We start from the raw sequence: 12,695 nt of genomic DNA, 5'->3' as shown, positions 1-12,695 counted from the left end.
CTTCCCTGATGTTTCCCTGTCATTGGGAATGTCTTTCCATTTTTCTCAAGTGCTGTTGATTATTTTTTCTATATAGAGCAATGTCTCCTATAGCCCAGGCTTGCCTCATGCCATGTTATCAAGAATTGCTTTGAACACCCTATCCCCCCTCTGCTGCACAGTGCTGGGGAAACAGTCCTAAAACTCCTTCCACACTGGGCCTTGACCAGTCAGTGAAGAAGAGAAACAGGCCAGTAAATGAGTGTCCTCCAGTCTTTCTGGCTCTTATTCCGCTTACAAATGAAGAAGGGCTTTTGCAAGAATTGAGCTCTGTGCCTTATTCTGCCTCCTGAATTCTGGGATTAAAGATTTATTTATTTGTTTGTTTATTTTTTGTTTGTCTTAGTTACAAACTTTTTGTTTTAGATGTGTTTGTCATCTAAAGAGGTCAAAATAATTTTTGGTGTCCTGTGGAGGTGGATCAGCTGCTGTGAGCTACCCTAAGTGGCTACTATGAATCAAACTTAGCTTTATTTTTGAAATAGCAGGAAGTGTTCTTATCCATTCCTTTAGCCCTCTCCTTTTTTTTTTTTTTTTTTTTTTTTTTTTACTTTTAATTGATATAATTAACTTTGGGGAATTTGACCATGTAGCTCAATGGTAGAAAGCATGTTCAGCATGAATGAAACCAAAGATTTCATTCTCAATGCTGAAAAAAAAAAAAAAAGCTTGTGTAGTTTTGCTTTTCCTTTTCAGACAGGACATCATGGAGCCGATTATGGTCATAAACACACTAGCCAAGGATGTGCTTGAACTTCCTATTCTCCCACGTATACCTCCTAAGTGTGTTGATTACAGGCAATGCCACCATGTCAAGTTTTATGTGGTGTTGGGCTTGAACCCACAGCTTCATGAATGCTAGGCAAGCACTGTACCAACTGAGCATCATCCCTTCCTTTTTTTTCATTGCATTTTCTAAAATCCCTCTTTAATGCTTAGTATGCTTTGCATCCTGCCACCTGTGAGACATCCTGTTCACTCTGCTGCAGGTTGAATAATCGCCTGTGCATCTATCCACCTTGATTCCAGGAGAAAGAGGGACAGTGCCTACTGCATGCTGGAAGACAGAGGGTAGGCTAGGAGAGGAAAGGTACAAATTATACTGAAATACAAATCTCTGCATATCTGGAAAATGTCTGGTCCTGAAATGTAAGCCTGGGCTAGAAATCACTGTACCTTTTTCATTCAGTTCACTCTAACCCAAACGGAGGTACTCATGTCACTCAAGACTCACTGGCCAATCAGGATCTTCAGGCCATCCCTATAGTCAGAGGAAGGGGCAGGTTCTTCCGGGTGCCACCCTGCTTGCTCACAGTTTAGCAGAGCAGGCTTGAGTGGTTAATGTGAGTGCAGCTGCTGTGTGCTGTGAGGGGATTTCATCTGGGTTCCAAAGTCACAACATGGTGAGTGTGTGTCCCCAACCTGATGGAGCCAGAGGCTGAACAGCAAGACCTGCTTGTAGAGTCCTTCCTGGGGCTGTGTGGGAACCGTCATCGAGAAGCAGCCACGAGAGAGATCCCTTGTACTAGCCATGAACGCAGTGGAGGCATCTGAATATCTTCACTATATTTGGGTTCACGGTGAAGGTTGAAAAAACTCACATCAGGAACAGAAGGTTAAAATGAAAGCTTTCTTTTCTAAGCTCAGAGAGGCAGCCAGTTCTGGATCTGAACGGTCCTGGAAGGTAAACTTTCTTGTATATTTAAAGGATTACATCCACAAGTTGAGGGGCCCTTGGTGAGTGTTGGGGTCATCCAATTAAATTTTAACATTATGGGTTAAGCAAAGGCATTTCTGTCAGAGGCTGCACTAATCCAGAACACCTGAGCTCTAGACCTTTAACTGTTTTCCAAGGCATTCGGTCTGGAATCCATGGCCTTAATTTATACCCGTAGATATTTGGTCTAGAGCTCAAGTTGATCAGGGAAAAATGAAGGTGGTCATCTGTCCATAGTAAGTGAGCTCTCTGCAGGTGATATAGTTTTACAATTTAGGTGCCTCAATTAAGGTAACAGCAAGTTTAACGAGTTAACAGATACTTAGGAAAATGTTACAAGGGCCGGGTGGGAGATAGCTCTGTAAGGTTGGGAATGTGAAGTTAGTTTATCCTTGCTACCAAAATGGGGGAGAAGGCTGGGCTCTGGAGGCTGCCTCCTTACACACCATGGGGCTGCATATTCACAGCATTTGCAGCAGGGACTTCAACATAGAATTGTCCCTGGCAGGACACAAACTTAGAGAGGCCTAGTTTACTTAGTATCCTCTCAATGTTTTGCTCTTGGCATTTGACATGTAGGTGTAAGATTAATTTGGACTTAATCTTGTGGATGCTGAAAATACATATGTGTTCATAGCACTTCATTAGAAAGCTCTGTTGTAAACAGGTAGCATTTTTGATGTAAAGGATTTACCAGTGTATAGGCAACAATAAGTCATACACCATGTTGACTTTAGCTAAGGACTGCTTTAAAACATTCCATAGCTTACATTCCCACCAGCAATGGAGGCAGGTTCTCTTTTCTGCACATCTTCTCCTGTGTGTGTTGTCACTTGAGTTTTTTATCTTAGCAGTTCTGATGAGTGTAAGGTGAAATCTCAGGACTGTTTTGATTTGCATTTCTCTGATGACTAAGGATGTTGAGTATTTCTTATGTGTTTCTCTCCCATTCAGTGTTCCTGTATTGAGAATTCTCTGTTTAGCTCTGTACACCATTTTTTTAATTGGCTTACTTGGTTTGTTGGTGTTTAACTTCTTAGGTTCTTCATATATTCTTAATATTAGCCCTCTGAATTTTTAAATTTGGCAGAGTGTATTCTGTTTCTGAGTCTTCAGGATATTGCATTCCAGGTGCATGACATTCTTAGTACCTATCTGTTTTGAAGTTTTTTAATGAATAAATATGAGTATGTATGTATGAATACGCCACCTCTTGTGTGCCTCACAGTAGTTAGAAGTAGTCCTCAGGTTATTCATGAGATGACCTCAGAGCTTCTGAAGTTGTAATAATGGATAGTTGTGAGCCCCATGTAAATACTGGCAACTGTGTTCAATTATTTTCCAGATCAGCAGGAACTCTTCACTGCTGACCCATTTGATCTGCCTTATGTTGCTTATGTATGATCAACACCTGAATTGCTAATATTTAATTTGTCCATTTATAACTGTTTAAATCTGCATATACTTTTAGTAAGATCTTATTAATATCGTTTAAACTGGGACCCTTCAGGTTTTTAGAAGGTCAATACAGAGCTTAGGTGAATTTATACTTCTCTGAAGGGAAATGAGGAAAATCCCCTGAGTCCTTCGATTCATTTATGTATATTAGAGTGATTATTGCAGTGGATTTGGAGCCTTAATATGTACGTATGCCTGTCCTAGGACAAATACCATAAATCAGGATGGAATCCAGTTCAGTGAGATACACCTGTTTTTGCCTCAAAGTGCTAGGATTAAATGCATGAGACAACACTCACAGCTTGCGCATCAGTTTTTGTAGTCAGTAATTGTTCATACAAGTTCTCGGATGTGTGCTCAGTACTTTTCTTCTGTTGGTTGCTTCTCTCTTTTTCTGTCTGTGAATTGGCATTTCTCTTGCCAGGCCATATCCTATGCAAAAGCTGAAGAAAATACAGAGGTGAACCTTATTAATTTTCATTCTAAAATGACTTAGTCATTTCATTAATACTTCTGTGTCAGGAAATAACTTGAGGAAGCACAAGACTTTTGTGAATATATTTTCCATGATATATACAGTTACAGTGATGCCACTATCATGGTTTCTGTTGTACACATGTATGGAATATTTTAGGATGCATTGACCTATGATGATGTGCATGTGAACTTCACTTGGGAAGAGTGGGCTTTGCTGGATCCTTCCCAGAAGAGTCTCTACAAAGATGTGATGCTAGAGACATACTGGAACCTGTTTGCTATAGGTAAGACTACTAATTTACTTCACTTTCTAAAACAACGGGGCAACTGTTGTTGTTGTTTTTGAGGTAATTCTGTAATTTTAACTGTAATGAAGGAAGAATAAGCTGATTAACTCAGGCATCATTCTGCAGTTCACAGAGGATAGTAACTTTATATTGTGGGATTTCTTATAATAGATCATACATTTTCTGTTATAAATTTTAGGTTACAATTGGGAACACCATACTATTGAAGAACCTCGTCAAAGTTCTGGAGGACTTGAAAGGTAATCTTCATGTGCAAACGGATGCAAATATGTATTTTCACAGTGCCTCTGAAGAAATGTTAGTGTGTCCCAGAAGTTTTAAAGAAAAGCAACAGTGTAAAAAAGCACTACTTTAAGTGTATTGATGATTATTAAATTCTCACAAGTCCAAATACCTCAATGTCAGGTATATGAATTGTGTTTGCAAGGCATTCCTCTAAGGAAGCAGAAAAGGGAACAATGGATTAACAGATATCAACCATTAGAATCATAGGTACATCAGAGTTATGCTATAGAACTCCAAATTTATTATCTCATGCCACTCAGACATTGCAAAATGAATACACATTAAATAGGGGATAAGTATATGTCCAGTAATCTTCTAATAAGCAAATAGTCCACAGTAAAGCTGGTGATACTCATTCATGTACTTGCTAGTAAGAGGGGCAGTTTGTAAGAGTGAAGAATGTTGTTGTGGAGAAACCTTAATCCCTAAAGCACATGTCCATGAGTAACAGAATGTCAAACTGTGTGAATGTGTTAATCTTTCACTTACTATTTTTCTTTTGATAGGTATATCATTTGTCAGAATAATTGCAACCCATGTGGGCATAAGGATACTGAATGAAGCAACATATTTCTCTCTTTGAATAAAGTTGAAAAATATGTAGTAGTCCCCACTTTGAGTACAATTTCTGACTGTGATACAAGATTACAGTTACTTTATTATTAATTATTAATTAGTTAATAATGGTTAAATTACTATTAAATAGTAAAAAAAATCACTGTTCAACCTGTAGGCATACGGTTCTTGTAGGTCACCAACATGACCTGCTTGTAGAGACTTTTCTTAGTGCAAATCTGGCAAAGTGTACTCTTTCCAAGTGAAGTTCACATTTGCAACATGATAGGTCAGTACATTCTAAAATATCCAATACATCTATACAATAAAAATTGGATAATAAGAACACTGTGAATCTATATTTCATTTTAGTTGAATAAATTAATTGTTAATAAGTTAATTGTAAATGTGTATCACATTCACAAAATCTGTTCTAACTGGGGGATTACTAATACGTTAAACTAACATAATTAACTACCTTTCCAACTTCATTGGGAATACGTCTATGATCTTACACTGTGGAAAATCCCTGGAAGCACTATGAATGTGGAATTTCTTCTGTTAGTCCTGGTTCACTTTACTAATGTAATATGACTCACTCTATAGAAAAATCTTTTAGTGCAATAACTATCATATAGCACTGAGTTCTTCCAGATAAAGATATGTAAAATCCTCATAGTAAAGTACACTATAATGTGAGCCATGTAATTAATGTTCTCACCATCACAGGTATCTTCAAAGTAACAAAACATTCCATAATGAAGGGGAAAATGATGAATGTAAACAAAGTGATAAAACTATAAGATTTGATTTTTCTTTACAATTAGACATATTATAAAATTAACTCATACAGATAAGAACATTTATCACTTTATTAAATATGGAAGACCTTACATATGTACCAATTGTTTTTGCAGGTATAAAAGAACATATACTGGAGAGAAACAGACCCAGGCCAGTACATATAGTCTTCCCTGTACCTCCAGAAATTCAGAGCCATGGAACCAGCAATTGTTTGCTAAGGTATTTACTACTTTGTGTTTTCCAATGTTCTGTTTCCAAGGCAGCTTAGGGTCAGATTCCTGTTAGTCATTAATAAATGGAACTCTCCTGAGAGAGACTGTAGTTAGGGCTAGTTGAAATGAATCTTTTTGGTCCTGCATATAAGTGGTTGTGGCTTTGTTCTGAGCCAGCCTCCTCAGGGGCAAAAGCCACTGTATTCTGAAGTTAGAATAGCTCAGTATAGCTTTCATCTAAGAACTGCAAACACAGTGTTTATAATTAACTTTTCTGTGATGTTTTCTACATTAGTGTTCTCTCTCCTTTGCATGTGTGAGAATTTTGACAATTATAAATCTTTTCAGATTATGCATTATTGTCTAGAAGATAGATTTGCTTTCTAAAAGTCTGTGTGCTTATGGGGCTAGACTTTCAGTCTTCTTTCCCTATTGGAATTTCTCAAAGTTTAACCTGGAACCTGAACCTAAAAGAGATTTAAGGGTGACAATATACATGGAATGTAAAATCTGTTGTGGTTAGTTCCTCTTTAAGCAGTATACAGAGTTGAATGTATTCTATCTTTGAAGAGGTTTTTCTTCATTAAACTCTTAGATGTAGGGAGTGATTTCTCCCTGTGAAAGATGTAAAAGAAAAATGTTTCTGAGTCAAGTTCTTCTACATTGACTCAGATGACCTTGATCCCAGCCTGTTACTCCTCAGGACAATGACCTTGTCATCTTGATTAAGGTAAATAAAACTTTCAGTTAAAGGACAGTACCACAACTGAGTTTGAAAATTACTTATTGAGGTCATATAGTCAACTCTCCATTGCAGTCGCAGGAAAAAAATATGCATGTGGAGCTCAGCTTCTGATTTTAGATGAGAATAGGAGGACTGGCTTATTATGCACATCACAGGCAGAAATAGATTAGGCCAACAACTGCTGATGTCACTATTTTAAAAAAGGTTCTGATCATGATTTTGTTATTTCACCGCATGTATGAATTAATGTCAGATAAATGAAGACAAACCAGATTGGTAGGTGTACAATTTGGGGAAAATAGCTCGATCCAACATATATTGAATATCCAACTGGAGGACTGTCTTTTGCAGATATGTCTAATCCACATTTATGCCAGTCCTGAGGGTTGAGACAAAGGCCGTTCACTGTAGCTGTGTGTGTCAGGTTACAGAACTAAGCAATGTCACACTTGAGGGAAGGTCACACAGTATCTTATGAATGCCATTACCTCTGCCAGGGATTTGCCTGAGCTTTTTCCATGTCACTAAATCTATGGTCTATTGCATTTTTAATTATATTTATATTTTTAAAAAGTCAGTTATTGATTTCTATTATATTTGATTGTCTCTAAATGCATCACTGCCCTTATCTCTTGTTATACTCAGTGATTCTGTATCATTGGGAATGTCTTTCCATTTTTCTCAAGTGCTGTTGATTATTTATTTCTGTATAGAGAAATGTCTCCTATATCCCAGGCTTGCTTCATGCCATGACATGGAGAATTTCTTTGAAAACCCAATCCTACCCCTGCTGCCCTGTGCTGGGAAAAGAGTTCTAAAACTTCTTACAGGCTGGACCTTGACTGATCAGTGAAAAAGAAAAACACAGTAGTGAATGAGTGTCCTCCAGTCTCTCTGTGTCTTATTGGGCTTACAAATGAAGAAGGACTTGTGCAAGAATTGGCCTCTATGACCAGATTTTAAACTGGTATAGTCACAGCACAGAAAGTGATGGAAGAGAAAGAGATGGACAGCTTTTTTGCATTGACAGTAGTTGACATTAGCTGTTTGTAGTGAGGTAACCAATTTTATGATGATCAACAATTCTCAGGCCAACACACCATGGTACGCCTATGGGGAGTGGGAATCAGCATTTTCTTCTGGGAAGTCCTGCATGTTCATTTCTTCAGGAAGCTGGGGTCTAGATGAGTCAAAATCATCAACAGTGTATAGTTCTCTCAGAAGACAAGAAGTGACTTTTATGGTGGTGCCCCTGACGAGGAGGAATGCCAAATGATCAGGCTGAGCTGATGTCTATGGATTCAGTTGGGAAACTTCTCATTTAAGAGGCAAGGCATGGGATTTTGAGGAATCAGAAGGAAAAGGTACAGGGTTCTGATGTTGGGTATAGGCCAGACACATAAAACAAACACAAGTGAGGGGTTTAGGAGGACATAAATAAAGGGAATGGAAGTACAGATGGGAGGGTTTCTGGGACACTGTTGGTGGATTGGTGGGGGACACACATGGTGAAGGGCAGTTCTATAGATTTGTGTATGGGAAGCCAAGGACAGGTTCTGAGAAAGGGGTCCTGTGAAAGATGTCTAGGGATCCTGATCCTGTGTGGGGAATTGTGAAGAGGAGACATGAGGTCGTAGAAGCCCTGAGAGGGATATGGAGGGAGATTGCAAACGTGGTGGGATGAGGATCGAGTTCCAGTGTCTAGAGCTGGGAATGCCTGTCCATGCTTCTAGCATGGTTGTGGAGGCGAGGTGACCCCATGTCATGCCCTAAGCTTGGCTTCCCCTGCAGTGCCTGGCAGCACTTGATGGCTCCAGGAGAAGAAGCCATCTGGAGCAGGTTTACCTGCATCGAGAGTGCCACAATCACAGAGAAGAGCTTCCCTGTCCTTTTACTGCTTCCCCAATGCCCATGATCACATCTGTGTAACCCATGCAGGCCAGGCTGTCTCTGTAGGCTTCCTGGGCCAGAAACCATTGACAGGTCTGCAGGTGCCATTTCATCCACTGAAGGGAGCAACTGCCCCCCCCATCCCAAGGAGATTCAATCAATTTGCCACCCCCATAGGTCCACCACAGAAGACTGATAGGAGACCTGGCCATTTGATACCTGACCCATGAGGCTGGGCCCTGGTTAGGGGATTCCTATCCAATAATGAGAGGTCCTGAGATGTCCATTATTTTCTACTTCAGTCTCAGCCCTGACAACTGTGGAGATGGCAGAAGGTGTGCTGTGAAGAAGATTGTCATCTAAGCAGCCAGTGATACTGGTCCAAGGCAGTCTCTTGTTGTATTTGACCAATGGAGTTATGAGAGTGGGAATGAGGTTGGAGTCCTGGGCAGTGGGACTTAAGGCCAGAGTCTGAATGAGGAGGAGCTAGTGGAGGGGCATATTCCAGTGTAAGGATAGGTAGGATCAGACAATTGTGGGGCTTCTGGCTTGGGTCTTAGAATGGGTATGACCAGAAAGAGCATCTTCAGAGCCCAGGTCTGGATCAAGGGAAGGGTGGTTAAGGTAGGTCTTAAGCCTCCATGTTGGGTGAATCTTGTGTCAAAATTCGGACTGCATCTTCTACCTGTTCCAACTGTTACCTGTCTTGGGGCAGAGTAGGGTAGGGAGGGCAGGTGTGTGCGTGTGTCAGGTCTTTTGAGGTCAAGAGCTATACATGTGAAAGCTGCTTGTAAAAACTTGAAGAAAGAGTGAATGGGCCCATGATAGTTTTGTCGCCCCTTCCTCTTTCTTTCCCTTTCCTTTTTATTTATTTTTCTTTTTTTTTTATTTTTGAGACAGGATCTCCTATAGATCAGGATGACTTCAAACTTTTCCATGTAACAGAGGGTGACTTTGAATTCCAGATCCTCCCTCCTCACCTCCCTTTCCCCATCATGGCCAGACCCTAGATTCTTTAATAAGTGAGGGAAAAGACCATGTTTGGGCCATCAGTGACAGCCAGCATGACTCATAAAATAGATTATTCTAGGATGTGGGGATGGGCCTTGGACAGGGTGGGCAGGGTGGGATGTGTAATAGAAGCAAAAGTGAGATCATAGATACAGCAGGCATGGTGGTTCCCCTCTGGGGGAGATTGCTGAGTGCTGGAGGACAGCCTGATTCACAGAAAGAGTTCTAGACCATTCTAGGTAAAATAAAGCTCAGTACGGTAGCTGTAGATAGGGAGACAGGAAAAAAAAACAAGGTCTATTATATAGTTAGGGGTTCTCTTTCATTTTGTGAATAACAGTTGACATTCATGTGGCCTTTTTTTCAATTTATGTTTGACATCGGGTCTCAACACAGCCCAGGCTGACCTCCAACTTACAGCACAGCCTAGGCTGGCATCAAACTCTGGATTTTCCTACCTCATATTTCAGAGTACAGAGAATCCTGGAGTGTATTACTGAGCTTACACATACTCTTTCCCTCTACATGGTACCTACTAAAATACTGAAGGTGTCAAGAAAATCTAAACTATTACTAAAATTTCATGTGATAAAAATTCAATTAACTTCTCCTGCCATCCATATTCCTCTATTTCTTTACCCCATTAAAAATATGTTCTTCTATAGCCACTTTGTATGCTGGCTTCTGTTGAACATTAACAAGAAATGGGCCCCCTGTTGAGGCTGTAGCTCAGTTGGTAGAGTGACTACCTAACATGGATGAAGCCCTGGGTTTTATCCTCAGTACTTCTGTAAGTGAGAGATGGTAGTAAACATATGTAGTCTTTAGCACAGGAGAGGTGAAGGCAGAAAGACAGAAGTTCAAGGTCATTCTCAGCTATATAGAGTTTGCAGCCATCCTAAGTTACATGGAACTATGCCTCAAAACGGAAGAAGCACCTGACCAGGTGGGTAAGGAGTTTGCTCTTGCACAGGGCCAGAGTTTGTTTCCCAGCACCCATATCTCATGGCTCATATCCAGCTGCAATTCCAAGTTTAGGATATCTGATGCCTCTATTGGCCTTTAATGCAATAAAATTAAATTGAAAAAAAATTAAATTCTCATATTTATTTATTTATTTATTCAGAATAGGGTCTCATTATGTAACCCTGTATGTCCTGGAATTACTCTGTAGACCAGACTGGACTTGAACTCACAGGTATCAGCCTGCTGCAGCTGTCATTAAAGACTTTATTTATTTGTTAGTTAGTTTGTTTGTTTGTTTTAGTTTGGTTCCTGTGTTTGTCATCTGAGGAGGCCAGAAGAAGTCATGGGATCCAGTGGAAGTGGATCAGCTGCTGTGAGCCACCCTAGGTGGATACTATGAATCAAACTCAGGTTTATTTTTGGAATAGCAGGAAGTGTTTTATCCACTGAGCCATTCCTTTAGTTCTCTCAGTTTTTTTTTTTTAATTTTAATTGACATAAGTACATCTGGGGACTTGGAGGATGTAACTCCATGGTAGAAAGCATGTGAGGAATGTATGAGAGAAATGATTTCATGCTCAATGCTGCAAAAAAGCCATGTTTTGTTTTGCTTTTCCTTTTTAGACAGGATCTGAGAATAGTCATAAACTCACTAGCCAAGGCTATTCTTAAACTTCTGATTCTCCCATGTGTACTTCCTAAGTGCTTGGATTATAAACAATGCCACCATGTCAAATTTTATGTGGTGTTGGACTTGAACCCACAGTTTCATGAATGCAAGGAAAGCACTGTACCAACAGAGCCACTACACCAGCCAATTTTTTCCTCTGATTTCATAGAAAAAAATTCCCATTTCATTTTCTAAAATTTTTCTTTAATTATTAATAGTCTTGGCAGCCTTCTACCTGTGGGACATATTGTTCACTCTACGACAGGTTGAATAATGGGCTGAGCAGCTATCCACCTTAATTCCAGGAGGAAGAGAAGAAACATGCCTACTTAGTGCTGGATGACAGAGGGGAAGCTAGGGGAAGACAGGCACAAATGATGATGAAGTACAAATATGCAGATCTGGAAAAGGTCTGGCCCCAAAATGGAAGCCTGAGACAGGAATCACTAAACCTTGTTCCTTCAGTATACTCTAATCCTAAGGGAGGTGCTCATGTCACTCAAGACTCACTGGCCACTCAGGACATTGAGGCCATCCCCCCAGTCAGAGGAAGAGGCTGGTTCTTCTGGACATCATGCTTCCTGTTCGCTTTGTAGCTGAGCAGGTTTTAATGGTTGGTATGCTGTGGTCTGAGTGTAGCTGCTGTGTGCTTTGAGGGAATTTTAGGGTTCCAAAGTCACAACATGGTGAGTGTATGTCCTCTGCCCCTAACCTGGTGGAGCAGGAGGCTGAATAGTCGGAGCTGCTGTGTAGGGTTCTTCCTGGGGCTGGGTGGGAACCTGCAGCCAGAAGCAGTCATGGGAGAGATCCCTGTCCTATCCATGAACACAGAGGGGACATCTGAATATCTTCACTATATTGGTTTAGAGTGGAAGCCGAGAAAACTCACTTCAGGAACAGAAGGTTAAAATGAAAGCTTTATTTTCTGAGACCAGGGAGATGGCCAGTTCATGATATGAACGGTGCCCTGGGTAAGCTTTATTGTATATTTAAAGGGTTAAATCCACAAGGGGAGAGCCACTTGATGAGTGCTGGGATCATCCAATCAAATTTTAAAATTGTGTTTAGTTAAGCAAGGGAGTTTCTGTTGGAGTATGCACTGATCCAGGACACCTGTCTGCAATTCCTTAATCTTTACTTCCAGGTCTGGAATCCAAGGTCCTTAATTTACATTCTTAGATGTTTGTTCTGGAGTACACGGTGATAAGGGAACAAAGAAGTGGGTCCTCTATCCATTAGTAAGTGAGGGCTTTGTAGGTGATATATTTTAACAATTTAGACATCTTTGTTAAAATAATAGCAAGTTTAACCAGGTAACAGATAATTAAGAAAATGTTTCAAGAGGCTGACTGGGAGATGGCTCTGTAAGTGTGGGAATATGAAATTATTTCACATTGCTAGCAAAATGAGGTAGCAAAGTGTAAGAGTTTCTTGGAGTAGACTGTGCTCTGGAGGCTGCTTCATTATATGCTCTGGGGCTGCATATGCACAAAGTATTTGTAACAGGGGCAGGAATGTAGAAATATATGTGGCAGGATGCCAAACTTGGAGAGGCCTA

General features: G+C 40.2%; 1 protein-coding gene across 1 annotated transcript in view; it reads left to right on the top strand.

Moving 5' to 3' along the window:
- The first annotated feature begins 1,660 nt into the window (after positions 1–1,660).
- The window catches only part of LOC132651299 (zinc finger protein 431-like), a 37,002-nt gene continuing 25,967 nt past the window's right edge, over positions 1,661–12,695 (top strand). The window contains exons 1-2 of the mRNA XM_060376529.1: positions 1,661–1,723; positions 3,849–3,975. Coding sequence (XP_060232512.1) covers positions 1,661–1,723; positions 3,849–3,975 — 190 coding nt within the window. The remainder of the gene's footprint in view (positions 1,724–3,848; positions 3,976–12,695) is intronic.

Source organism: Meriones unguiculatus (genome assembly GCF_030254825.1).
Source record: "Meriones unguiculatus strain TT.TT164.6M chromosome 13 unlocalized genomic scaffold, Bangor_MerUng_6.1 Chr13_unordered_Scaffold_45, whole genome shotgun sequence".
NCBI classification, from domain to species: domain Eukaryota; kingdom Metazoa; phylum Chordata; class Mammalia; order Rodentia; family Muridae; genus Meriones; species Meriones unguiculatus.
The sequence above is the reverse complement of the archived record's forward strand: the minus strand, read 5'-3'. Positions and strand labels throughout refer to the sequence as shown.